The sequence below is a fragment of the Aspergillus sydowii genome (genome assembly GCF_001890705.1).
Source record: "Aspergillus sydowii CBS 593.65 unplaced genomic scaffold ASPSYscaffold_5, whole genome shotgun sequence".
In the NCBI taxonomy this organism is placed as follows: domain Eukaryota; kingdom Fungi; phylum Ascomycota; class Eurotiomycetes; order Eurotiales; family Aspergillaceae; genus Aspergillus; species Aspergillus sydowii.
In genome coordinates, this window is record NW_024467863.1 from 2,196,986 (window position 1) to 2,222,806 (window position 25,821).

Sequence of the window (25,821 nt, forward strand, 5' to 3'; positions counted from 1 at the left end):
TCTCTTCCTATGGTCTACCAGACCTCTGTTGTTTGCTCCAATGATTGTCGCCCCAATGCCCTTTTCATCTGTAGATACTAGATACGACCACAGGGCGTGGGAAACGGGCTTCATCAGGAGGAATACAACTGCACATATTGTTATGGTATGAGGCGAACACCTGGTATATTCGTGCCACTATATGATGAGAAGTTTCCTTAATATTGCAGATTTTTTATGAATTTAATGACACAAAAGCATACAGTATACGCAATCTATCAACCCAATCTTCAACCTCAAACCTGCTCAGCAACGCCCTCAGCATGCTGCCATTCTCTCTGCGGCCCATCATGAGACGCGCTACTCTTCTTCTCCTCCGGCGAAGTCGAACGCCCAGCGGCCTCGTCCTCGTCGGGGAAGACAAACTTGGAGCTCTTCCACGGCTTCACCTTCATCACATACATGGTATCAATCTCCTCTAGGGTTCTCCCCTTCCCCTCAATGACAGCAAAATAGACCAGGCCCGCAGCTAGGAATAGACACCCGGCAAAGACGTACCCGTATCGGAAATCGATCGCCCCCGTGATGAAGGGCGTGAAGAAGGCCAGGAGGAAGTTCCACAGCCAGTTGGAGGCTGTTGCGAGTGACATACCCTTTGCACGGTATTCGGATGGGTAAAGTTCTGCTATAATCGTCCACACCATAGGGCCCCAGGTTGAGGCGAATCCTGTTATTGTCAGCTGTTGCTATTGAAGCTGGAGAGGTACAGAGGTAGAGGTGGTAGGTGGCTCACCCAGGATGAAAAGACACGCAAAGACGACCATCACAACACCCGCAGTTTTCGTCCGCGACGGATCTTGCTTATCAAGCTGGAAATGGCCTACAGAGGCAAAGACCATGAACATGACAAACATCCACAGTGCACCGGTGATGAGAGACCGTCGCCGTCCATAGTTCTCAATCAGGTACAGACCCAGGAAGGTCGTCCCGAAGTTCACCGCGCCGAGGATCATCTGCGTGACGTACGAGTTATCAATCCCGGCGCCCTGGAAGACCGTCGTGCCGTAGTAGAAGAAGTAATTGGCGCCGGTAAGCTGCTGCAGCGCTTGTAGGGCTACACCGACACCCACGCGGTACGCCATCCTCGGGCCCCGGAAGAGCTGGACCCAGGTTGCCTGGCCGCGTTCGACCTCGAGCTGGTACTTTTCCTCGATTTCGTCGAACTCGATGCGCAGGGCGCGGTGGTTGCGTGGGATCCCGTACATCTTGGACAGAGTGGTCATGGCCCTGTCGGGTTTGTTGTGGCGGTAGTCGAAGCGAGGACTTTCGGGGAAGAAGGTGATTCCTACTCCTAGCACGATGGCCCAGAGGTAGGTGATTCCCATTGGGATGCGCCAGGACGCTGTGCCGGTCATTCGTTCGGTGCCGAAGTTGATGATGTTGGCGATGAGGATGCCCAGTGTGATGAAGAGTTGGTAGGTGCTGCTGTTGTTAGCATGTATAATTCGATGGGAGATGATGCATACCTGACGAGGGCTCCTCTGATATGCCTCGGGCCAGTTTCTGCCTGATACATTGGTACGATACTGCAGATGTTAGTGGAATGAAAGCAAGGAAGTTAGGGTTAGTTGACGAACAGGGACAGCCCTCCTACTCCCAGCCCTGCGACCCAGCGACCCAAGGCAACTTGATACCATTTCCCCACTGGCGATGAGATCTGGACAGTGATCCCAACGCACACCATGACGCACCATACACTGATGGACCATTTGCGACCGATACGGTCTGCAATCGGGGCTGCGACGAGTGCTCCCATCAGGGTTCCAATAGAAAGCTAGGAATTCAACACGATTAACACGCTGAAGAAGGAAAAAAAAGGAATTAAATCTCACCAAACCAACAATCAATCCAGCGCGAACATTAGAGAAATGATAAGACCCGTCACTACGCAGCTCCCCAAACCGCCGCAGAAAGTCCTCCATTTCTAGGAACCCAGAGATCTGACCGGTATCGTAGCCAAAGGTGAATCCTCCCATCGAGACGAAAAGGCCCATCACGAAGGACCGCCATGTTACCACCTTTATAGGCGTGTCGACTAGATCTTCGCTGTTATGTCTTAATGCATGCGGGTCCTGGAAATGGGAGCCCACGTCCGGGCGCAGTTTGTTCATTAGCCCCATTTTGCTTGAGACGTTTCCAGAAATGAGTTCCTGAAGGCCAGGCCAGGGGACAGACGTCTAATTAATACTCTCTCCCAGAGACGAACGCAGCGTGGAATCAATGACGGGCATTAATGACGGGCTGTGCAGGGCCCTCCAGGTGCCAACAGAGCGGACTCGCCACCGATCAAAGTTAAATCGCCAGTTCCCCAGACCACGAGTTGGCAGAGCCATGGGTGTAGATGTCACCGGGCGCGGGGATAGCCCTTGTCCATGGCAAAGTTGTCACTCCGACGTCATTCCGGGTCTATCCGCCGTCTCTGGACTCGCCGACGTTCCATACAATGCTGAGCGCCGGTGGAGGGGGGTCCATGGGCCAGCTCTAGGGGCTCGCTTTGTTGCGCCAGATGCAGAAGCTTAGTTGGCGTCATTATCGGTCAGTGGTACGGATATGGTAACCACTCCGAGGGAGCGTCCAAGTATGTGTAGAGGACAGGTAGGAAGGAATGGTTTATCGTGTTCGGTCTAGATCCTAGTGTAGAGTAGGGTTTCCTCATCTAATATTCTAATAATGAATTTGTAGAATGTTCTCGCCTAGGTCCGACTGGACCATGGGCTCACTAACATGGGATGTTGTCCCTGCATATATAGCATTGTCCTCGCCAGTCTGGAAGACGCCATTTCTACTACCCAGCAAATCCGACGCAGTACTGCTCGTCCTCCTCGGTTCTGAATCAAGCACCGACTGCTTCCGTGCTAGCGTATAAAGGATAGTATCACATAACCCGGATAGTGTCATGAGGCACCCAGCAACGCAAAAGTATGTAATACTAGGCGTATTCCCAGCTAGGCTGGCCATGCGGCCCGCAGCGAGAGGAACAGTCAGGATGGTGTATATGATAGGGTATATCACCATGTAGCTGGCGACGCGCTGCATATTGCGCAGACTCGCTCGTCGGCCTCCGAGATTGGCGCATTCGGCGATCCGCCGTCGGACTTGGATGAATAGTGCGGTGTATAGCAGGAGAGTGACAATTTGGGTGAGGAATATCCAGAAATAATGTGTCCATACCCATAATGCCAGGTGGCCGGGGGCGATCCAGCACTATATCCTAGTCAGTGGTTACATGCCACAAGAGTTCAGGTGGTGGAATATATACCCATGCGACCGCAGGAAGCCACGCCCACCGGCCAAGAACAGCGATTGGAATGATGAAGAGGAGAATTCCGAATACCCAGAGGCTCACGACGACCGTCACGAACAGGCGCTGGCTAATATGGTAATCGCGCATGACGCGCAGTGCGGTATACACTGCGATAACAAGCACGAACAGACCGCTCATGGGATCTCCAATCTGGAGCCAGACGCCTTGGAGAAAGCAGAATGGGTCAGACGCACGCACTGCGTCTTTATCGAGCCATCGGAGGCTGATGATGAAGCCTAGGCATTGCTGGGCGTCGGCCAGGGCTAGATTGTAGACGAGTACGACGTAGTGGTTGAGTCTGAGTGGGCGCTGGTAGTATTTCTTCCAGAAGATGAATCTATAGGTAAGAAAACAGAGAAGGGAAAATGTTGCTAGGAGGGAAACTGCTGCGATGCAAGAGACGGCAATAAGCCCCTTTCGCTGTTGCGGGTCAAGAGGGTCGATGTCGTCTGCGTGGGATCGTGACAGCTGATGGTGTGGCCGAGTGACACCGCTAGACAGGAACAGCTGGGCAAAGCCTGACATCCTGCAGCCTGGTAAAGAGAGTAAAGGGGTTTTAGCACCCTTGTGTAGACGCGTGTAGAAGTCCCTGCAGGGTATTAGCTTGGTTAGCCATACCTGGTGTGACTCCTTATCTTACCAACCTCAGTTGTCGCCATGGCACGCAGCCTAATATCACGCGATTTGTACCAAATTTAATGTTGCAGAGGCAGGGAAACTCGAGAAGAGGACGGAAATGAAGACATTATACGTCGTGATGAATGACATCATCGGGAAAACTGGGGAACCGAGCGGGGCTATAGATACAACCTCCACTCCCTGAATGGAGATTAAATTCGGTGATCCCCAAGTATGCTTTTGACATTGACATCAATGTCGTGGATATACAGCGACTTCCATATTTCTGATCACCAACCCATCTGCCGGTGGACGGTTTAATCTTACGATGCGGAGCAAGCGAAAACGGTTCCGGACTCAAGAATGTTAACAGGATACTATCAAGCCAATGATGTCCAGACAGCTCAAGTCTAAACAGAGTCCTGGTGCAGCTGCCTTGGGTCTATTCACTCCGCGGTCTGTGTATCTTATGTATTCATGTCACGAGCATCATTCACGGTATTTCCATGCAGTTTCACATAGTACAGGACTTTCAAGTACACAATGACCATTCTGAACAGCACTATGTGGTTCTACCGTACCCTCGCGGCCGGCCTTAAGGGAAGGCCACAGCTTGTGAATCATTTCGCTCTAGACAATGCCCAAAGGGGAATCCGCTCTTTTGCTCTCAGTACTCATGATAGCGTCCTTGTAGAAAGTTCACTATCCACCCTCGAGGTTGTGAAGCGCACCATGAGAAAGATGTAGATGTTATGTATAAATACCCTATCAGGTGTGTACTGAAGGCTTGATATCCGGGGTATTATTCAACTTGTTCCTGGGAGAAGACCACCTCACCTCTAAAAATCGGGAGATTCTACCGCTTTACAGCTCACAAAGTCACTTATACACCATCAAGATGCAACCCCGCCTCCATAGCAAAGTATGCATCATAACCGGCACCGGCAACAGCATGGGCCGAGCAGCAGCCCTAACGTTCGCCCAAGAAGGCGCCACCATTGTCGGCTGCGACGTGAATGCAATCCGAGCCTCAGAAACAGAGGCAGCGGTCAAGGCCATCGGAGGGACCATGATGTCGCTAGCGCCCTGCGATCTAACCAAGCCAGAAGGATGCGGGAGACTCGTCAACTTCACGATGGAGAGGTACAGCCGAATCGACGTTCTATGCAATAATGCCTCGATGGCCTACCTGGGATGGAAGGACGGTTTCTACCAGGAACGGCTCAATAACAACTTCAGCCAGGAGTTCAATCTCATTCATCTGATGACCCGGGTGGCGTGGCCACATTTGAAAAGGGCGAGCGGCGTCGTGGTGAATATTGGTTCGATCGATGGGTTTGTCAGTCCTCTGCCACAGGGGAAGACCAAAGGAGATGTCCTTGACTTGAATCGGCACCTGGCTATGGAGGGCCGTGAGTCGGGGATCAGGGTGAATTATATCTCGCCTGGCAAGATCGACATGGCCGAGACAGCGCAGGCTCTGCAGGATCCCTTTAGGGGTGACTACATGACGAAGGTTATGCTGGGGAGGTATGGGAAGCCCGAGGAAGTTGTGGCAGTGGCCTGTTTTCTTGCATCGAGCGAGGCTTCATATATCACCGCTGCAGATATCAAGGTTGATGGTGGGATGACGGCTTGGTAGTTGGAGTGATGTATATCTATGTCGTTTATCACAGTGAGTTTTACGGTCCATTTGTTCTTCAGACCCTATGTCCCTGCATACTCCTTAAATAGTATTTAATAACGCCGTCCGCTGAAACGGGCTTTGTGAACTGAGATGGAAAGCAAAGTATCTGCTACTGGAGCTGTAATTCAAATTTGTCTGCGACCGTATAATATCGCCTGTAAGAATCTTGTTTGATCATCGAGTGGAGGCACAGTGGAACGAATTGTGCTAGATCGTGGCGTATCCACCACAACCCCATGTGCACTTCCCCAGATTACCCTTCCAACCAAGCATTCTGATTCAGTCAAGGTTAATCAGGAGGACCGCGTTCGCAATCCGGCCTCGCACGGACAATTAGGTTCCTTGTGGCCGGGCGATTACTGCAGGTTCCAGTTAGTCCAGCATCGCATCCCAATAGCATCACCAGAAGCGCTGCAGATCTCGCAGCCAGCCCCTCCTCCACTTTCAGGCCCCTCGGCCCCTCTTCCTGCAGGAAGCTATCACATGGATTGGACGCCATGGCATTAATGGATATTAAATTAAATTCGCCTCTGCCTCTGCAGCTTCCTTTCCCATTCCATTGATCCCCAACCCAACTTCCACCATGACTGCCCCGACAAGCCCTCCCCCCGGCTCTCTTGGCAACCTCAATCCATCGCAGGAAGCGAAGCTGCGCGACCTCTGGAATCTTTTGCTCCAGTCGTGGGATACCAATGACACCAAGCCCGATGGCGCAGCCAAGTCTCCCACTGCGTCTCCGGACACACCCAAGACCCATCGCCGGTTCTTCTCCTTCAGCCGCTCGCAGCCGCAAACAACTGACGACGAACTATCCGCAATCCCACCGAAGATGCTTGCCTCTCTCAAGAGCTTAAACACAGCCTCATCCGAGCTCAAAGCGGTCCAGTCCGTCCTCACCCAGATCCACGGCGACCAGCTCCGCGCAGCCTACGTCAGCATGCTCAAACAAGACCACCCGGACTCTCTCCTCCTGCGCTTCCTGCGCGCCGAGAAATGGGACGTCCCCAAGGCGTGGCTCAAGCTCGTCCGGGCCCTGAACTGGCGCGTCAACGAGTTCCGAGTCGACGAGGACGTCCTCTGCAAGGGCGAGGGGTATGCCCTGGATAAAGAGCGCAATGGATCCGGTGAAGAAAGGAGCTTTGGCGCGGGCTTCCTGGTTCAGTTGAGGACGGGCAAGGGTCATATCCATGGTGTTGATGCCGCGGGGCGTCCGATCGTTCTTATACGTGCGCGTGTGCATAACCCGAGCGACCAGACGGCGAGGTCCTTGAATAATTATATTGTTCATTCTATTGAGACGCTGAGGGTTACGATGGTTCCTCCTGTGGAAACGATAGTATGCTTGCTTTCCTCTGGATATTTTAGCTAACGCAGGAGCTAATTCAGAGTACAGACAGTCGTGTTTGACTTGACCTCCTTCTCGATGTCGAACTGGGTAAGCGGCCCTTAATTTTCTTTTCGTTGGGCTTCAAAAGACTGACATATAATTGCAGGACTTCCCTCCAGTCAAGTTCATCATTGAGAGTTTCCAAGAGAATTACCCCGAGTCACTGGGCGCGCTGATCTTCTACAATGCACCCTGGATCTTTAGCGGTTTGTCCGACCCTTTGCTAATCTGTCTGGTATAAATACTGATTCACATAGGAATGTGGAAACTCATCCAACCAATCCTCGACCCGGTTGTCGCCGCAAAAGTCCACTTCCTCAATGGCGCGCAAGCCCTTGAGAAACTGATTCCCCAGAACCGCATCGTCAAGGAGCTCGGCGGCGCAGAGGACTGGGAATACGAATGTATCGAACCGAAGCCGGATGAAGATGATAAACTACAAGACACAGAAACACGAGATGCCATCCTTGCAGATAGGAAGAAGCTGGCTGATGAGTTCTTTAACCTCACTGCTGAGTGGATCTCAAAACCGGACGGTGATGATGATTCCGTGAATAGCAGTAGAGATGAATTGATCAAGAAGCTCCGCGACAATTACTGGACGCTTGACCCCTATGTGCGTGCGCGGTCTATCCTCGATCGAACGGGCGTCATCAAGGGACAGGGTGAAGTCGACTTCTACCCAGAGGCAGGACCCAAGGCTACAAACGGCCAGGGGGAGAAGGGTATCTTGGATACTAACGACGCGCAATTCGTGGAAGTGGCGGTCTAATCAGTTATTGTTCAGGGATACGTAGTTTAAGTCAGTCTATCCTCTATTAGAATAATGCAGCTCTCGTGAAATAGATCCTTTAACCCGTCCATACATCTGGTCGCCAGCACTGGAACTTCCTGAGACCCCTGCCTTTAGTCTGCGCAACAGGGACAATATCACCGGGCGAGAACCTCAACGAGGGCCGAGGTTACCTGGATCCATAATGCAATAAAGTACCGAACAGATGAGCTGATCTACAGTGCGGGGGATCACCGACGCATGTATCTTCAGATTAAGGTTCCTACACTCGAGGCTGCAGCAGTTGATTGCGTTTTGTGACGCAATGGAGGCATTGAGACAGCTGGGGAGTGCTCATATGGAACGACCTCCGCAAAGACGCATTGACTCTGGACGGCCGGAAACAATAGTTCCAAAATTCCAAATCTATAACCTACCTAACCAAGGCTCTTATCTAACACACTTTACCGCACCATGTACAGCCATCGGTGGGACCGGACCATTTTTGCCATTTTCGGCGACCTCTGTGGACATCACGATCGGCAGCAAACCCCCACAATACCCCGCAGACCCGGTCAACTGGACACTGCCTAATCGAGGCAATGGCATTGGCATAAAGGCTTTATGAGACTGGAGAGCCATATGCCAGGTGGGGTGTTCTATGTCCCGCGCCTGGGTTCTGCATCTGGTTGACCGTTCACCAGCACTTGAACGCGTGAACCACTTCAGATGACGCCATATGACTCCGGTCGCAGCACGGACACTCAATTTGGACTTCTGAGGAACTGCTTTGCCTGGTTTGGCTGGCTTGGGTTGGACTCACGGTTATAATCCGGGGAAGAAGCAGCCTCCACAATCCTTAAAACCACGGTGGTATTCCAGTTGCTCAGACCAGCATGATACAAGTGCATCCCTTTCAACCGCAGTCGTAGCAGTCTCTTTCTTAGAACCCTAACCCGTCTGCACAATGGTTGTAAGCGCTTGCGACCACTGCCACGGGAACAAGGAGAAATGCTCCTTTGCAGGCAACCATCAGGCCTGCTCTAGATGCCGCCATTTGAATATCATGTGCACTTTATCTCGAAGAAACAGACGTCTAGGCCGGCGGCCTGCCGTGAGATCTTTTCCACATGGCCAAATGCAGGTCTGGAGTATTGAGCAACAGCAACGCAGCAAACCCAAGGCACGAGACCGCGGTGTCTCGACCCGCGCCTCCATTGCAGAGTCCAGATTGCATATGCCGACTGAGATGACAGAGGGAGGGATTACCCCCGTCATCGCGGCGCCAGAGCGGTTGCTTGCTGCCCCCACCGATCTCCGGACTATCTCGGATGCACTGCGCACAGTCGAGGATGAGCAACAATTCGCCGTAATACACATGCCGTTCATGCTAGGCACTACCTTCGCTCTTGACTGCCAAAGGGCGGTCCACTGGATTCTACGCTTGTCAGCACCGACTCTGACCGAAGAATACTTGGCGTTCCTCGGATTAATGACGCGGTATCAAAGTTCGCTTGTCTTGCACAGGCAAAGTCCCGATCTTCATAAGGCAGCAAAGGGTCTTCAGCGTCTCCGAAGTGTGACAGTAATGCATGACTATGATGCCGCGTGTGCTCTCTTCCTTGGCCAGGCCATGTACGTATTTGACATACTCACCACAGCCAATTCCTCCACAGCCCACTCCATCGTGCGCAGCGCCATGATATCGGCCCAGCAGTGGTATCCGCGGCTGGTCAACTTTCCTGCAATGGACACGGTGATTATATGCCCGATCCTGGTAGACACGACTGAATGTCTAGCGCGTCGCGAAGTCCCCGTCATCCGATTGACACTGCCGGACCGTATCCTTGTGGATCGCTATGCAGGTCTTTGTTCAACTCTCTTACCTCTTCTGTATGACCTCTGTGTGCGCAGTAATGCCGCCAAAAACGCCGTTCATGATACCGGCACGTCCGAAGCCCAGCCAGGGTACTGCAACTGGCTGGGTGACGTAGAGCAAAAGATCAAAGACTGGAAACCAGTAGCGCCTGTTGGCTTCTTCACCGAGCACGGGAAACACGAGATCCTGATAATGATGACCCAGGCGAAGGTCTATCGTCTCGCAGCGCTTTTGGTAATACACCGCTTGCGGTTTCCTTTTGGAGTCAAAGATGAAGCCGCAGCAGGGCTTGCTAATAGCATCTTTTCTGAAATGTTTTCTTTCGCCAGGTCAACCGGCAATGACTCAACGGCCTTGCCAGTGGTGTTTCCTTTAATAGTGGCCATGTTTGAAGTCGAGGGCCCAGGCGAGGAGATACTGGGGATCTTATCATCATTCACAGTGCAAAGTGTTTGCGCCGCAAAACTGCAAGGATTTGTGAAGCAGGTTAGGACATTCAGGAGGTCTGGATCCAGGGGTACATGGTTCGACTTGGTTGAAACACATCTCAACGCAGCTATGGTACCATAGGTCTGAATACCAATGTACTTCCATGACTTAATCTAACCTTAGCATTGTTGACGTAGTACCTAGCTTAAATGAACGTATGAGGCAGCTCTGTATTAGTATTCTCCAATTACCTGCTATGTGGCAAAGAGATTGTTTATTTCGCTTCGTACATCTGGGCTAGCCCCAGAATCTCAAGATCGACCACGCCCCTGGTTTAAGTCCTGTAGCTTCATACCACCCCTGTCAGAGTCTCAACGCAATGTCAAGACAAATATATGGTCACTATCGGCTAACCTCACTAGAGCCGATTTCCTCCATGAGATCATCAAACTCCTGAGGAGAACAAGAATCCAGATTGCTTCCATATATAACAGACGGGAACAGCTCCAGCGCCCGGACAAGCTTTTGTCGGATGTCTTCCAGTGTCATGCCATAGCCAACCTCCGCAACCTTATGCCATTCAGTCCCTGGTAGGATAATTATACAATCAGTTTGTCCGTTGCTTTGCCGGTCCATTTACTATTGTATTCTGAGGTATACATACTTGCCGGGTCGAGATCATCCCATTTGAAATACTGATACTCCAGCGCCTTGGCGAGAGCGTATTGCTTATTGGCACGTATGCCGTTCTATTTCACTTTTAGTATAAGTCAAAGGCCAGGGTCACCGGTATTATATAGGTGACAGTGTACGTACTCCGGTGACGCTATGACGGAACTTGTCGTCGCGTCTGTGATTGCGGTTCTGTACTCCACTATAGAGAACTCAGCCTCATGGATAGACTGCGATATATAAACTGGAGGCACACTAGGCAGTGGGGTTGTGAACTTGGTATCTGTCTCCCAGTTCACCATCGCCGAGTTTGACCAGGAAGCCACGACGGCCGTCGAGCTTTTCAGATTAGCAAGAAATAGAACCAGGTTTATGGTACACTATCCTATCTTACATTTGTAAAGTTTCCCGGTGTCCGCGGATCAGGGTTTACAATAAGGTAGCAGACCATGGTGCAGACGCAAAGAACTTGGAAAGAGCTAGACAAAGATATGACGAAAGGCCTACAGAAAGTGAAGTGAGGCTTTCCAGCTGTAATGGTAAAAATTCAACTTCATCCTGAGTTAACAGCGCAAACGACTTTCCTTCATAGTTGAGGAATCCCTCCCCCCTCCCTTTCATCTGGCAAGGCTGAGGCTGAGGCTGACGGCCGCGTCATCAATAGACTTGGCCATCGAGAACAGACGGCGAGGCTGTGATATGGACGCAACTGAGGATTTAATTGGGTGATAAGCCCTGCAAGGCTGCGCGCCCAGGTGTAGGCTAGAGGTGCGACGGGTCTAGACTGGGGCTAATGCATGGCTCTTAATGAGTTTCTTGCCGGGCCTTCCGGGCACTCCTTTTATATTTAATCAATCGTGGTATATACATACTTCAGGATGAAATGCATCACGCTCTCTACTTAATCTCCTTGCGCCAGGATCATAGTTCCCGAGGTAATAGTCAGGGCACGCTCACCACCCGCCTCAGCCGGAACGGCGCCCATGGCCTCGATAGCAGCACGGTCTGTAGCGCAGGACCCAGCGAAGTCGGAAAAATTGTGTACAAAGACGAGGTGAATGACGCCACACTGGGAGCCGCTCTCCTTGAGAACCTCCCGGCGGAGTTAGTATGCAACCGCCGACAAATAACATCAAGCAGTGAACACACCCTCATTCGTTCAAGGTCGTCATTTCCGATCCCTTCAACAGATCAGGAGAAGGCGCCAGACGGAGAGAAAATGTGGCCCAGGCCGCGCCACAGTTGTCGAAAGGGTAAGCTTCGGAGACGTGTAAGGGCCCTGCAGGTCAGACCACCACAGCACCGAGGATGCACACAATTAGCCAGCCAGAGTGTGCTATTTATTTGGTAGAGTCAAGCGGCCGATCCAGGAACTGATGTCATTGGGAAACCCTGAACAAAACCACAGCCCAGCTCACTGTTACCTACAGTACAATCCTCAGGTTCACACTCTTCACATCCTACCGGCCCAACTCGTCTTCAGCATGGCAATTAATGGGTCGATTATCAATGGAGACGCCGAAGACTCCATGAATGACCCCGGTCGTGGCTTCCTAGGAAGTCTCGCACCTTCCGTAATCCCACATTATGCGTACAGAGGCAGGGAGCAGTTCCTCTGCGACTACAATGCCTTCAGTCAACAGTACAACAACCCGCCAAACTGCGCCGACCAGTGGTTTGTTGTGACTGGAGTTAGTAAAGGCATTTTCGATAGCAATTTCCGCGACCCCGAAACAGGCCCTTTCTCAAAGTGGTGCTCGTATGACGCAGCCCTCGAGCTCCTGCTAGTCAAAATGCCCGAATCTACAACTCATTCAACCGCTTCCAGTACCTTCAACCGGATACTGCTGAAGGCTTTAGAGCCGCTTGGGATGGACCTTGCATTGGCATGTATTGGGAGTGGCTGCCATTTTGGAGACATGGGCGGCAAGGAGCCGGACCAGGCGTGGCGGCCAATACGACTGCCCCCAGGCAGGTCTCGAGCCTGGCCTGTGGTTGTTCTTGAGGTCGCACTGTCGGAAACACAGGCCAAGCTACGCTCCGATGTCAGATACTGGCTTCGGGCCTCAGAGGGAGACGTGAAAAGTGTTATAACTCTTTCGATCGGCAGCAATGCACGCAGGATAGTCATTGGGAAATGGGCTACGAATGCAGAAGGCCACCAATACGAGCAGCAGAACGTTGTTGTTTCGCGAAACGGCAATGGCAGGGTCAGCATCACCGGGGCACCATTAGTGATCGGGTTCGAGGAGCTCTTCCTGAGGTCGCCGACAGTTCCGCGAGAGCGGGATATTGAAGTCAGTCATGAAATGTTGGAATTTATCGCCGCGCGAACGTGGGAGGAGCAGGAGAATTGATAGACCTGATAGCGCCAGGGGGGATAGATATTGTTTTGAGACGCTGGACCGCTACACCAAAGGCCATGTAAATATACTACGTATTAGCGCAGTTGGGGGTGGTTAGAGGCTTAGAGTGGTTGCATGGCTGCTCGATAACCAGCTATCTCGCACACTTATTAGTGTAACAAGGACATGGTCCTTTGGGCCTGGTTCATGTTTAATCCTGTACGTCTTTATCACCTCAGCAGTTAATTGCGTCTACTATCGTGTAGACCGGTCGAGTTCTGTCAGCGTCACTAAGGCCGTGAATCCTACCATCTTTGCAAGATAATCAGCCTGTAGATGTGAGTACGTGATGCACTACTTGACTGTGACAGGCTACCCTCGCTCCTCAAGGGCTGGACGAAAGACCTGTGTAATTGAGATTTGTGAAGTGGCTCACGACTCGAGACCTTTGGCTTTTACCTTCTGCCGGAAACATCACCAAATACTTCCATATTCTTGCCCAATCTCCCAAAGCCTGTGATTCCCATCGCCTGTAGTGAGCAACGCCTAAAACCAAGTCTAGCCAGCTGGGCTGCTCACAAATCCAGGCCTATCAAGTTATAAATACCCCTTCTATTCCACTCCTGAATTTCTGATCTGTTAAATCAATCCATCTCTTCTAATCCATCCTTTACACACCACTACAATACCATTCAACTCTAAAATATCCAATATGCGTTCTTCTATCCTCTTCAGCCTCGTGGTCGCGCTCCTTGCCCCCGTGGCCTTTACTGTATGTATACCTCCAAACCTCAACCCTTTATCAACCAGTCTAACAAGATACTTTAGCATCCTACAGCCAGCAAATGGGGCCTCAGAACCCGATCCGCGCCCCTAATCCCGTCCCAGTCCATCTACGAGATGCATCTCAGTGATGTGCAGCCCATCCGTCGATCCTAAGGTCGCTGCTTTAGTGAGTTTGGTTGGAAAGGGGTCGAGGATGAAGTATTATCAATATCCACACCTATGGAGAGGAAGCCCCCCTTTTGCGGGATACTATTGTCGATGGTGGGCTGTTGATCTATGGAAACTGCGACAATGGGGGAGGCAGACCATCAAGGGCTTATTCATTAACAGATATAATATCAATCAATACTATTAGTCAAACTGTGAATGGTGTATGTGCAGAGCGCTGTACTAGGCGAACAAAATCGTGTAGACTAAGAGATGGTTCCAATTTTATAAACAACACTACCATCATTCAGTCCATGGTTATAGGGTAGCAAGTGTAGCCACCTTCCCCATTCATGAATTTCTGCTATGGCCATTATCTATTAACAATTGACGCCTCTTCCATGGACCTGATCTACGAGCATTAGACAGCGACGTCACGAATCGGATATTCTGGGCAGATTGCGGGGGATAAACACTATCCCAGCCGCCTTCTGAAACAATCGCGGTTTGCTACTAGTTTAGGAGAGTGTCAAAACAATCATTTGAGTTACATTTATTGCCGACCGGGGTATTTGTTGACGGAAGTCGTAGGGGCTAGCTCTTGTGCTGTTTACGTGTGAAGGAAGGGTTTACAGTGGGAATTTCACAATGAAATTAGACTCAGGAAAGCATATCGAATCCGTACGCGAGTTCAGTTATCGAAGCTGTATATATGAAGTATAGAAATTCTGTCACGAGGATGATAAGCGCGACTGCCCTGTTGAGAGTATCAGAACTCCTGGGCATCACATGAAAATGAATGAAGATGGTCAAACATCTAGAACAGGTACAACCTTGTTAAGTAATGCTGCGACCAGTGAGGACAGACAAACGATGATAGGCCAACGGGGTATCGCGAGACTGGCCAGTGATCTGCTCCATCAGGACCCTGTCAATGGCTTTCGAGTGGCCCTGTCCGAGATCGACAGTGTCGCGCCTTTAGCTTGCTGTCGGACGAGGCCTGCACGACGGTGATTTGTCCGTGCGGGCATCCGCTTTATATTATTTTGAAACGCAATGCTCGATGGCCAAACTATCACCGTCACATCGGGAAAATGCTGAGAGAGTTTTGAAGATTGACAATTGTCTAGACGACTGATAGTAAAATCACAACTGATGGTGCGATTTCCACAAGCGACAGTTCTATAGGGGATAGGGGGACAGGGGAACAGACATTGTATCTCATCTGCAGCTGAACGGCGATCAGCCGTTAGTTGGATCGTGCTGTGACCCTCTTATCCTCTTGCACCTCGTGTCTTTTGTGTCAGTTCTCTTGATGCCTCCAATCACCATAGCCACCTCCTGGTGCCTGGTGAACCCTGCCGTCTACCTCCCGACGGGTGTATCAGCCCCTGCTCTCCCCACCGTGATACAACTCTGTCCGAATGGCGATCGCCACAATCTGTCGAATGAATATTCTTCTGCATCAGCGTCGCCGCAATCCAGATGACGCGCCGCCCGGCCATCCCCGTGCATCAGCCCGTGCTGGACAAGACCACCAGCTGCAGACCGTCGAATCTTGCCCTAAACAAGCATCTCCGTGACTCCACAGTAGCATTCACGATGGCGCCCCGTCAGGGTCTACGCAATGCCACTGCGCGCTCTGATTGCTCCCTCCCCCCATCCCTTATCATCTTAGACCTGCTCCATGACTGCCCCCGGTCTGTGGCTGTCTTGGCACCAGTCTTGTTGCAACCTCGAGTGCTTGTCGTCGCTTAATACCGGGGGCTTGCAAGGCTTCTGAAAGCTTAGTTGCGGTGATTTCTTGGGATCTTCTCATCCCTATACCGCGATGAGAAGGACTCCGGTGCGGTCGACGTGGACAAATTCTCATGATATGTTTGAAGAGCAAGGCGAGTCTCCTGACCGCGTTGCAACCCACCTTGGCTCAGGTATAAAGATGGCCTCAGGACCTGGTGAGGTACTGTAGAATCATCACTCTCGTCTTCGAAGTATCTCCCGTCTCCTGCTCTGCCACTCTTTTCACTGATTCATCCATCATTCGCTTTCTATTCACTCTTTAAGATTTCCAAAATGGTTGTCTTCAGCAAAGTGACGACCATCGCCCTTGGTCTTTCCGCCGTTGCGTCCGCTCTGCCCGGAGTAAAACCTCGCAAAGGCTTCACCGTCAACCAGGTTGTGGCCCCAAAGTCCGCACCTAAGCCCATCAATATCCCTGGAGTCTACGCCAGTGCCTTGAACAAGTATGGTGCCACTGTGCCGCAGAATGTCAAGGATGCCGCCGGCAGCGGCAGTGTCATTGCCAACCCTGAGGAGGAAGACTCCCAGTATTTGACCCCCGTTACTGTAGGCGGGAAGGTCCTGAACTTGGACTTTGATACCGGCTCTGCGGATCTGTATGTTGTACAATACGCTTTGACGTTGTTCCTGCGCTGATTGTATCTAGTTGGGTCTTCTCGACTGAGCTCCCTGCCTCCGAGCAATCCGGCCACAGCGTGTACAAGCCCGCCGGGAACTCCACCAAGCTGGACGGCTACACCTGGAAGATCCAGTACGGAGACGGCAGTGGCGCTAGCGGTGATGTTTACAAGGACACTGTCGCTGTGGGCAGCATCACTGCGCGCGGCCAGGCCGTTGAATCTGCTAAGCAGATCAGCGAGCAGTTTGTACAGAATCGCAACAATGACGGTCTCCTAGGCCTTGCTTTTAGCTCTATAAACACTGGTATTCTCAATTTGCCATTCCCCTCTAAGACAACCCCCTTATTGAAGTTACAGTTCAACCCAAGCCTCAGACAACCTTCTTTGATACCGTCAAGTCCCAGCTGGACGCTCCCCTTTTCGCCGTCGCGCTGAAGCACCACGCCCCAGGGGCCTACGACTTCGGCTTCATCGACAAGAAGAAGTACAAGGGATCTATCGCGTACGCCGATGTCGATAACAGCGACGGATTCTGGAAGTTCACTGCCGACAGCTACGGCGTGGGCAGTGGAGACAGCAACTCCTCCACCTCTCTCACCGGCATTGCTGGTACGTCCTTGTTCCTCCCGTCGCATACAAGAAACCTGAATATACCCTACAGCGCAGCTGATAGAAAACATCTAGATACCGGCACAACCCTAATGATGCTCGACGACGAAGTCGTCCAAGCCTACTACGACAAAGTACCCTCCGCCCAAAACGACCATCAGGCCGGCGGCTTCGTCTTCCCTTGCAGCAGTGACCTGCCCGCCTTCACGCTCACCATCGGTAACTATGTCGCTGTCGTGCCCGGCAAGCATATCAACTGGGCGCCCATCACGGAGGGCAGCGAGACTTGCTTCGGTGGGATCCAGAGTAACCAGGGGCTGCAGTTTTCTATCCTTGGTGATGTGTTCTTGAAGAGTCAATATGTTATTTTTGATTCGCGGGGGCCGAAGCTGGGATTTGCGCCTCAGGCTTAGAAGATTTAATGACTGTTTGTGATGTTGTTGTTGTGGTTGGAGATGAGGGGGGTGCTTCGATGATAAGAAGATCGTTCATTGCTCTGTGAGGGTGAGGTTATGAGATTTGAATGCGGCAGTGGGCAATGTATTTTTTTGAATAGTATATATGGTGAATCGAGCAGATCACGCCTGGCTGGTGTATTTGAGTCTCTATATCTGTTCCACGTTGCCCGTATCCTCTTTCAGCCCCAGCGTGCTCAACACCAACCCGTTTTATAGCCAGTACCTGCGACCTCGATCTCTAAGAGAACCTGTTTCCTGGCCTCCATCAGAATCGGGGCAGATGGAGGCAATGCCTTTATCCGGGGTGGATGGACTTTTCATGCACCCCAATGCTGGGGTTGGAGTTGAATATTTAGCATTGGCTGGGTTAAGTTGTTTTCCGTCGTTGTCTAGAATACAGGTGATTGCAAAAATGGTGCCCGGTCCCGTCGATTATTTTAGTGCAGCAATAGTGGTGGCACCCAATCTGGCTGCGTTAACATTGGAATTAATTCAGGATATGATTATTAGTAGTGAACTCACTGTCCCATCAATGGCAAAGGCTGCCAACTGTAATGAGTGTACAATCAGACGGCTGCGCTCTAACTTGCGCTAATTTGGGAGTGTGAAAGTGCCTTCTAATAAAAGAGGACGGCCCTGAATACTATTCACGTCTTCTTTTCACAAGGCCATTGTGCATTCATATTACCTAAGATCTGGACTGGCTGCCAACGTCTGGCAATAATTTCTCCAGCTCTTGAACAACTTCCATGGTAAATTTCTGGTCAAGCTCACCAGCTTCATCAGCATTGTCGTCCCATTCTCTCCAGCCACCTATAGGGTCAAATTTATCGCTACTTGAGGTAGAACGAAGAAGCCCCGCAAGGCACTTTTCTACCACAATTCTATATTCCGGTGCAAAATCGTCTAGTAGATATAGGTTATCTTTAGCAAAATGGTACGCCACATCAAATTTGCAACCTGCCCCTGGTTCCATTATTTGAGGATGGAAGCTGGTGTATTTCTCTCCCATGAGGCAATAATCACAGGTTATTGAGACACAATTTTCCAGCGTATCCCAGATACCAATTTCAAAAAGTATGAGCCCGAGATTGTAGATATCATACCTCTTCTGGTATCGTGTTAGACTTCCCGCAACCTGTTTGTAGGCTGGTGCAAGGTATAAGTCTGTCGCGTCTCGCCTCTGTAAATCCGTAGAGATATACGCACTGAACGGGCGAGAGTACGAAAAGCCGGCGAGCCATGGCTGTGTCAGGTCATAGTCTTGACTGCCTTCCTTTGCAAAAAGCAAAAGGTTGTCCGGCCTTATGTCTTTGTGAAGCCAGTTAACCGAGTGTATTTGGAGCAGGGATAGAGCTGCTTGGTACCCTAATTTAAGGCGTTCGCTTGCGGTGGGATAAGGATTACCCTTCGCTGAAGGTTTGTTCGATCTGGATATGATGCGCGCAAGATTGCTTGGCGGAACACTTGTGTTGCTTCCATTCGGGAATCTAAAGATGAACCAGTAAGAGCCAGACATCGTCTCATAGCCAAGACAATGTAAGATTCTGAAATCTGTGGGTTTAGTTTCCTCCATAAGAAGCTGGGCGAGTGCATCCACTCTTTGTGTTAAACAAAAATTATTGCGTTGTGTGACGACGGCCTTCTTTTCAACCACCACACTGGTACCAAGATACTCGCCAGTAAAATACCCAGAGAACAATTCTGAGAGTGCAAAGATTGGCCCATTTTTGATTCTCCACTTGTAATCAGCGACACTTTCCGACTGGATGCGTACTAGTGACTTCCGCATCACTTCCCTAAAATTTGCTGCTTGCGACAAGGTATGATAGCTGTCGGCGGAGGCATCCTGAATGCTTGCCATAGTTTCTTCATCGCTGATACGTGGCAGAATTAGGGATGGAAGCCTTTTCGTTGTGACCGTTTGCAAGTGAGGCACCAGGCTAGCCAGGCTATCATTATATATCCTGAGGTTCTCAACAAGATTTGTTAAGCGAGCTTTATCAATGATGGCCCATTTTAGCTTCCTCCTGTAAGACATGTTTCCCTCATCCAGTTGCGATTCAGGCTGCTTCTGCCACCCGTTCTCCTCTATTGTCAAGCCGTGATGCTCCCAGAATTCACGAGGCAGGGAAGTGATGGAAGGCATTGCGCGAGCTTCCGGTCTTTCCTTAATGTGTCCCTCATGGTTTGCTGGATGTGTCGGATTCTTGGGGTAAGGTAAATGGTATTTCCCGGTAATTTTAGCGGTTTCCCTTAGTGTTCCTAATAAACGGAATACGCACGATCAGCACTAAGGAACCGGACGTTAGCCTCAGGGAGACTGAGATGAGTAGGTAGGTGGTACAACCTTGAATTTGATACAAAACCTTCATGACCAGCTGTATGATTCCAGGTTCGAGAAGTAATTGTTCGTCCAACTTCGCCTCAACAATCCCCAGTCCCTTTAAGCAAACGTAGAATCTAGCTCTCTCAATATCAATTTTCATAAGTAGAGCTGACCCGTCACTCTGGTAGTCCCGTAAGGCGGTGCGAAGGCGATAGGCATCAGCACAGGTGGCCGCTAGAGAGAGAAGACTGATTGCTCCGATGGCAAGACCCGCTGTTTCAGCCATTTCGCTAGGTTTGCGTATTTTGTAGAAATATAAAGCGTGCTTCTGAATGTGACGATGAGTATCGGATCGAATAATCATGAATGCATTGAACGGCTAGCGGCGACTCTGGTTGGGAAGTACCGCAACGCTGGTACATAAAGGTGCAAGAAAGAGCTCAACTATCAGGGCGCCACTGACCGTATTGTAGCTTACAGACTGGAGAGAGGAATGTCGATGAGTTACGAGTTTTCTGTCCGAAATGTTCTATAGATCACGGTCCGTGGAGTCAGTCAGGTTCCACGGTTCTGAGCGGCCTCAGGGCCCAAGTGTGCCAGCCGACGCAATCCGGAGTTACAATGACCCGTGTCAGCCAATTATATGCTTGGAGAAAACGCGGGGGCTTCACCCACCTACTTCTGCCCCACAATCAAAGCCAGAAAGAACGCGAGCAGAGGGATTGAAGTCGTGGTACAATAATTTCCTCATCCTCGCTAATTCTTTCAACACGACAATGGTGAAAAGGAAAAAAAAAAAAAAAAAAAAATTTAAAAGAATCATTGCCGTACAGTATATACACAGCCACAAATAATTCGTGGCCAGTTGTAGTGCTTGGGGGTTTATTTTATCTTAACAGTCGCTGATCCTCTTTATCATATAGTTATTTACGCACGTGATTAGAAATATTATTATGGGAATCTATGATGCCTCCTTGCTTAGCATATTTAACAAGGGCTTTCAAGTGATGTATTCTGAGTCGGTAATGTTTTTTCCTCCTAGGATCGTGCCAGTAGTATTTTGCAAACAACTGTAGCTGTACCGCGTCTTGGATGGCTATCCCCGTCTCCTTTTGGTAGGTAATAGGGGCCAAAATTTACGTAGAATCGTAGACAGAGTGGCTGGTAGGGATTGCGCCCTGCTGATTCCATTTATACATAGCACAGGACAAGCCAGAGATGTGAAATTTCTCTTTGGGTCAAGCTCCATTCTGAAGGGCTATGAAGCGTCAAAGTACAATCCATCCAGGTCCCCAAAAAGAATGCTATGAGCCTCTAATCTGCCACCTTCATAAACAAACTAAGTTGCAAATCGGAAATCGAGTCTATCATGCAGGATTAGCCACGTCAATAGATTCGGAAGCAAGAGGCCAGGGCTTGGACCTTACCGCTTATTGCCCTCGTCAGTAGTAGTCTGTCTGTAATGGTGCTGCTCTTCCGGACTCATGGAATTCCATTTTCTGGCCTTTGACTTGTTGCGCCACCGGTAGTAAAAGTATGTGCCCGGGTATTGGATTACCTGGCCTGGTGTGAGTTCTCATGGATCAAATGCATGACAATGTATGGACTTTGACTTTGACTTACACACATCCATATGCAAATGACAAGCAGGCCTCTGTTCGCTTTGAAGTATCGGGGCGAGTCGCTTGATTGGTAGACTGAGTGATTGTTAGTATAAAACTGGTTACTTTTGTGAAGCGAAGGTAATGGGACGTACTGTTTGCGCCTATCATTCCACTGACTTGAACCCACATATTGTACAACCTGTATTTGAAGTGTTAGATAGTACTCAAGTCATTGGAATGAGCTACTCACGACGCGGAAACAGTCCTGTTCTGTACGGACCCAGCGTTTCGACTGGTCCAGGCAACTTGGATCGGGTGAGTGCTGTATATATCAGCTGGTAGCCCACTAGTTGATTGGTGTTCACGTACTAAGGAAACGACAGCAAGACCGTGGCAATAGCAAAATAAGCCCATGGACTAATCGGGTCGGCAAGGGCAAGCAGGGCTATAAAACAGGGCAATAACCAAGCATCTTCGGCCATCGCCACGAAACTCCGATTGTTCACCAGTTCACTAAAGGCCGTGATAAGCAACATGGTGACACTGCCGCCGACAATATACGGGATGGAAAGCAGATTGGTCTGGACGACGTTGAAGCCGAGTTGGCGCAGAGACAGAGTGAGGTACTGGTCAACGGGGTACTTTGGTAGCCCGAATAGCAGACCTAATGCGTACAGTGGCCACATGTCGTAATCCTTTGTGCATTCCCAAATCTGTCGGACTGAGAGACCCTGTCTGTTGTACATTCCTCCCTTCTGGGGGTCATCGCGGATCACTAGGACACAGTTAGCTGCTGTTCTGAATCGGTTGCGGGTGGAGGTCCAGATAGCTCACCCCCATTAACAATGATCTTTTCTTCCTTCTCATTGAAATAGCCCTTCGGGTTCCACCAGCTCTTGGTCTTTGCTGGGCATTGGGGCATGAGGAAGAACGAGGCAACGCCGACCAGAACTATACACAGGTTAGCACTGCCGACTGTCGAGGTAGTGTTTTCTGAGTTGAGTACATGTAAAGATGCCCCTAGTCACGTTGTTAACGGCGTTCACATATTCCAGGGGCAGCTAAACTTACTCAATGAGAAACATCCACCGCCAGCCAGCGTAGCCCAGGACACCACGCATGGATAAAAGGCCGACCGCAGCAAAGCCGGTAACAATTTGGACTGGGGTGATCAGTAAGGATTCGGAACGTCGATACTAAAAAGCTTACCTAGTTGCGCAGAGATCCAGTACCAGGCCAGTCGCACGGGGAGCTGCAATGTTCAGTAAAGATTTAGTGATAGCAGCTGCAGAAGTAGCTTACGGATGGGCCAGTATAGAAATAGCTCAGGTAGAGGATAGTGTCACTATCACGTTAGACCCTTTGAAGCATGCATAGTAGAAATAACTTACGGGATGAAGCCACCCTGGAATGTCGCACTGGGAGGTCAGCAGAGAACGTTATAATGTGAAAAAGTCTCCTTACATCAGGTAGCGAGTAGCGAGAAAAGATGCTCGTCCGTCGAGGAAGAACTGCAGAGCTGAGATGGTACTAAACAGGCATATCTGGATAGGAATCCACATATCGGGCCCGATTCTATCAAAGTCAGCCGTGTTCATAGGAATTTGCCAGAGGTGACTGACCGCTTGGAGATAATCTGTGATGGCAGCTCTGCGACGAGGAAGCCTACGCGCTCAATCGTCTTTCCGGTGTTCTAATAGTCGTAAGTATAAAAATCAGGAGAGAAACAGCTGCTGGCACCTACATAGTCGCCCTGCGTGAGACCAAGATCATCAAGCATGTTGTCTGAGACGGCGTTGGAGATATTCCCTCGATCGATATTGAGTGCAGCAAACATGATACAAACCCAGATCTGAATACTATATTAGCTTTGACTGCCTTGAATATATCGTAATTTTTACCATAATCTTCAAGTCAATCTTGCGGCGCACCGCCCTTTCTTCGCGCCACGTCCATCTGAAGCTCGGATCGAATGCTCGCCAGTTCTCCCATTTAGGATGGATATACAGCTCTTTATACTCGTCAATATTTGCAGAGTCCCAGATGCTGGGCTGGGTCGCAACCTTTATCAAATGAGCAGCTTTCAGTTGTCGCTTGGCTTTATACAATACTCACCGCATCAAGGTCGTACACCTCTTTCTTAGGACCCCTGCGAATTCGCAAAAACCGCAAGATGGCATCACCCAGGACCGATTCCGCCCGTTGCCCTTCATGGGTTGCCAGCGGTGGCGCCAAAGGCGGTGCGGAGTCCGTTGCGCGCTTGCTCTTCACGCTGTCATGGTCGGAGGGCACCGTAGAGTCATCGGGGTAGCTGGACACAGATGGTTTCTTGTCGGGCATATTGCTTGTATGTCCCAGCTGTCTGTTGAAATTTTTTTTGTCCGTCCCTACGATAAACTGCTACTTATAGAAGAACTAACGCGGTGGGCTCGCCTTAGCTTCGTGACGAAACACTGGATATCTATTGCGATATCATTCTAGGTCTTGGCGTCGCCTTGTCGGTCTTCCAAGAATCATAGCATTTTTTACAAGGATGTTATTGGTCTAAGAACGTTCTTTGATATCGGACTTTGTGCTTCTATTGAAAGGGTCCCCAGCATCAGCAGCTGGTGACAATATGCTTCTGAGAATGATAGAAATTCTCCGGCATAAGCATTTATCGTACGGTAATGCCATATTGCTGGGGTCTTGCGTCAACTTCGTTAGTGCTGGCAGTTTGATTCACAATCATGGGGGGAAATGTCGTGCTCTGGTGGGGTCCCATATAGATATATGCACAGGTGCAAGCTCCAAACCCGTCCTGAAACGGCTTTTTCTACGGGCTTAAGCTGGGACATGGAGACTAGTATAAGACATTGACCGCCCTTGTATGTAGTACGCAGTTCTAGGGCTTCATTGAGCCTGGAGGGTGTTTATTGTCGGCGGGGTCGCAATGGGTTGATTAAACGGGCGTTTCCACAGTTGACGCAATGAGACCGTCAATCTCAGCTGATATTCTGATTCTCCTGTCCCTGGTCTGTCTGTGTTCGTTAAATTTAAAGCAGCTTAATTTTAATGGAAGCGTATCAGCCCTCAAGACGTTTCTTGGGACGTCAGCGGGTCGGGCCGCCTGGATGTGAAGACCTTGTTACAATGCATGAATCGCATTATAGTCTTCATAGATCGGTGACACCTACTGAATCATGCAGGCACTATTAGACTAAGGCCCTCGTCAGAAAAACCATACGCCGGGAAAATGCTGTCTCTTACTAAGGATTTAGCGGGTATTTAAGCCGGTGTCGGCTCTATATAATTGGACTTTATAGCTTTGCGTGTGGTTTTAACCTGTGGTCTCTTATCCCTACACGAAAACGTAATAATATGGTCGAAGTTGAGGTTATCGTCGGGCACCAGCTGTGTTCCTCGCCGTCGTTACTCGAGCTGTTTGTTAACCTCTTAATATCTATTTCATTGCCGTCACGACTGATGAAATCCATCAGACACTGGGCGATGTCCCCGGTAATTCATTGCCAGAGGACTGGGGCACTGCTATTGCGCACTTGGAAGACAACGTGGACGTTTAAACTGTCCGCTCATGTTTTCCGTCCCTCCAGGCAGCTCGTACCGGACCTGCTGATATGTAGCTTTTTAGAAACGTGCTTCAACAGGCGAAGCAAATTTCTCAATGAGTATAGCCTGTTGGTACGGGATGTTCATGGCCACCGGCTCTGTGAGATTTTGTAAAGCTTGAGGTTCACTTTCAGCCGAGCCTGACATTGTCCACCACTGTCAACTACCGCAACTGCACCTACACGATTCCCTGATCGACCAAAGATCCAATGTTTATGCTTGCGGTCCAGGGACTTGACGGCATTCTTAACCCTACGGTCCACAGTGGAGTCCAGGATTGTCGACCGGGATCTTGGGATCGAGATCTTGGGATCGAGATCTGCGGCGGGGATGTCCATCAAGATATGGTGCATGGGAACGATCTCGTTCATGCAAGAGTATCACACTATGGACTGCTCGATCGATCTGTTATACTTGTTAACACGTGGACTCCATCGGGTTTTGGCTGTTTAGGCGATAAATGCCCCATGAGTGAAGCAAATACCCCAAGCCACCCAGGAATGCAATCAAATAAGGGCGTTTGCATGCCTGATGCTCAGCCAGCCAGTGCCCATTGATTCTGCTCTCACTATTAGCATTGGGCAAAAGCCACAGACTGCCAGCGGAATGGCAACCTTGGTATCGTATAGGAGTCCATTGTTTCGCAGGGCTAGTATAATCCCCATCGGCACCGGTGTGTTCGGGAATCAAGGGAATTCATTCATGGCCGCTTAATCTAGGTCACGAT

At 50.2% G+C, this 25,821-nt stretch overlaps 11 protein-coding genes across 11 annotated transcripts; 5 read left to right on the plus strand and 6 right to left on the minus strand.

Moving 5' to 3' along the window:
- Nucleotides 1–275: 275 nt before the first annotated feature.
- Nucleotides 276–2,159, minus strand: ASPSYDRAFT_89966 (sugar porter family MFS transporter; the record flags this gene model as incomplete). Its single annotated transcript, XM_040852255.1, has 5 exons — nucleotides 276–706; nucleotides 773–1,461; nucleotides 1,506–1,565; nucleotides 1,617–1,813; nucleotides 1,872–2,159. The coding sequence occupies 5 exons, from the start codon at nucleotides 2,157–2,159 to the stop codon at nucleotides 276–278; spliced, it is 1,665 nt and encodes a 554-aa protein (XP_040703061.1).
- Nucleotides 2,160–2,646: 487 nt separating this feature from the next.
- ASPSYDRAFT_178598 (uncharacterized protein) lies at nucleotides 2,647–4,038 on the minus strand. The gene is made up of 3 exons (XM_040843479.1): nucleotides 3,984–4,038; nucleotides 3,299–3,932; nucleotides 2,647–3,243 (listed from the first exon to the last, which is right to left on the minus strand). The coding sequence occupies exons 2-3, from the start codon at nucleotides 3,866–3,868 to the stop codon at nucleotides 2,704–2,706; spliced, it is 1,110 nt and encodes a 369-aa protein (XP_040703062.1). The 5' UTR covers nucleotides 3,869–3,932; nucleotides 3,984–4,038; the 3' UTR covers nucleotides 2,647–2,703.
- Nucleotides 4,039–4,859: 821 nt separating this feature from the next.
- ASPSYDRAFT_89968 (SDR family NAD(P)-dependent oxidoreductase) lies at nucleotides 4,860–5,603 on the plus strand (the record flags this gene model as incomplete). Its single annotated transcript, XM_040852256.1, has 1 exon — nucleotides 4,860–5,603. One exon carries the CDS (start codon nucleotides 4,860–4,862, stop codon nucleotides 5,601–5,603), a length of 744 nt encoding a protein of 247 aa, XP_040703063.1.
- A 538-nt stretch (nucleotides 5,604–6,141) lies between these two features.
- On the plus strand, nucleotides 6,142–7,896 carry ASPSYDRAFT_178602 (CRAL-TRIO domain-containing protein). Its single transcript, XM_040843480.1, has 4 exons — nucleotides 6,142–6,984; nucleotides 7,042–7,083; nucleotides 7,142–7,241; nucleotides 7,293–7,896. Exons 1-4 carry the CDS (start codon nucleotides 6,232–6,234, stop codon nucleotides 7,805–7,807), a joined length of 1,410 nt encoding a protein of 469 aa, XP_040703064.1. The 5' UTR covers nucleotides 6,142–6,231; the 3' UTR covers nucleotides 7,808–7,896.
- Nucleotides 7,897–8,786: 890 nt separating this feature from the next.
- ASPSYDRAFT_178603 (uncharacterized protein) lies at nucleotides 8,787–10,460 on the plus strand. The gene is made up of 2 exons (XM_040843481.1): nucleotides 8,787–8,921; nucleotides 8,973–10,460. Exons 1-2 carry the CDS (start codon nucleotides 8,874–8,876, stop codon nucleotides 10,254–10,256), a joined length of 1,332 nt encoding a protein of 443 aa, XP_040703065.1. The 5' UTR covers nucleotides 8,787–8,873; the 3' UTR covers nucleotides 10,257–10,460.
- Nucleotides 10,282–11,365, minus strand: ASPSYDRAFT_45687 (uncharacterized protein). Its single transcript, XM_040847096.1, has 5 exons — nucleotides 11,182–11,365; nucleotides 11,044–11,126; nucleotides 10,932–10,989; nucleotides 10,780–10,864; nucleotides 10,282–10,702 (listed from the first exon to the last, which is right to left on the minus strand). Exons 1-5 carry the CDS (start codon nucleotides 11,236–11,238, stop codon nucleotides 10,518–10,520), a joined length of 468 nt encoding a protein of 155 aa, XP_040703066.1. The 5' UTR covers nucleotides 11,239–11,365; the 3' UTR covers nucleotides 10,282–10,517.
- A 288-nt stretch (nucleotides 11,366–11,653) lies between these two features.
- ASPSYDRAFT_132791 (uncharacterized protein) lies at nucleotides 11,654–11,942 on the minus strand (the record flags this gene model as incomplete). The annotated part of the gene is made up of 2 exons (XM_040840618.1): nucleotides 11,654–11,880; nucleotides 11,937–11,942. 2 exons carry the CDS (start codon nucleotides 11,940–11,942, stop codon nucleotides 11,689–11,691), a joined length of 198 nt encoding a protein of 65 aa, XP_040703067.1. The 3' UTR covers nucleotides 11,654–11,688.
- A 329-nt stretch (nucleotides 11,943–12,271) lies between these two features.
- ASPSYDRAFT_89973 (uncharacterized protein) lies at nucleotides 12,272–13,144 on the plus strand (the record flags this gene model as incomplete). Its single annotated transcript, XM_040852257.1, has 1 exon — nucleotides 12,272–13,144. One exon carries the CDS (start codon nucleotides 12,272–12,274, stop codon nucleotides 13,142–13,144), a length of 873 nt encoding a protein of 290 aa, XP_040703068.1.
- Nucleotides 13,145–15,826: 2,682 nt separating this feature from the next.
- Nucleotides 15,827–17,976, plus strand: ASPSYDRAFT_45691 (pepsin-like aspartic protease). The gene is made up of 4 exons (XM_040847097.1): nucleotides 15,827–16,461; nucleotides 16,512–16,789; nucleotides 16,843–17,094; nucleotides 17,170–17,976. The coding sequence occupies exons 1-4, from the start codon at nucleotides 16,139–16,141 to the stop codon at nucleotides 17,505–17,507; spliced, it is 1,191 nt and encodes a 396-aa protein (XP_040703069.1). The 5' UTR covers nucleotides 15,827–16,138; the 3' UTR covers nucleotides 17,508–17,976.
- A 264-nt stretch (nucleotides 17,977–18,240) lies between these two features.
- Nucleotides 18,241–20,423, minus strand: ASPSYDRAFT_132795 (uncharacterized protein; the record flags this gene model as incomplete). The annotated part of the gene is made up of 2 exons (XM_040840619.1): nucleotides 19,903–20,423; nucleotides 18,241–19,817 (listed from the first exon to the last, which is right to left on the minus strand). The coding sequence occupies exons 1-2, from the start codon at nucleotides 20,243–20,245 to the stop codon at nucleotides 18,241–18,243; spliced, it is 1,920 nt and encodes a 639-aa protein (XP_040703070.1). The 5' UTR covers nucleotides 20,246–20,423.
- A 725-nt stretch (nucleotides 20,424–21,148) lies between these two features.
- ASPSYDRAFT_178609 (uncharacterized protein) lies at nucleotides 21,149–23,825 on the minus strand (the record flags this gene model as incomplete). Its single annotated transcript, XM_040843482.1, has 16 exons — nucleotides 21,149–21,245; nucleotides 21,309–21,439; nucleotides 21,505–21,578; nucleotides 21,638–21,684; nucleotides 21,736–21,807; nucleotides 21,855–22,260; nucleotides 22,320–22,453; nucleotides 22,557–22,647; nucleotides 22,695–22,737; nucleotides 22,788–22,830; nucleotides 22,877–22,903; nucleotides 22,950–23,060; nucleotides 23,108–23,178; nucleotides 23,230–23,337; nucleotides 23,387–23,548; nucleotides 23,601–23,825. 16 exons carry the CDS (start codon nucleotides 23,823–23,825, stop codon nucleotides 21,221–21,223), a joined length of 1,770 nt encoding a protein of 589 aa, XP_040703071.1. The 3' UTR covers nucleotides 21,149–21,220.
- Between the last annotated feature and the right edge of the window lie 1,996 nt (nucleotides 23,826–25,821).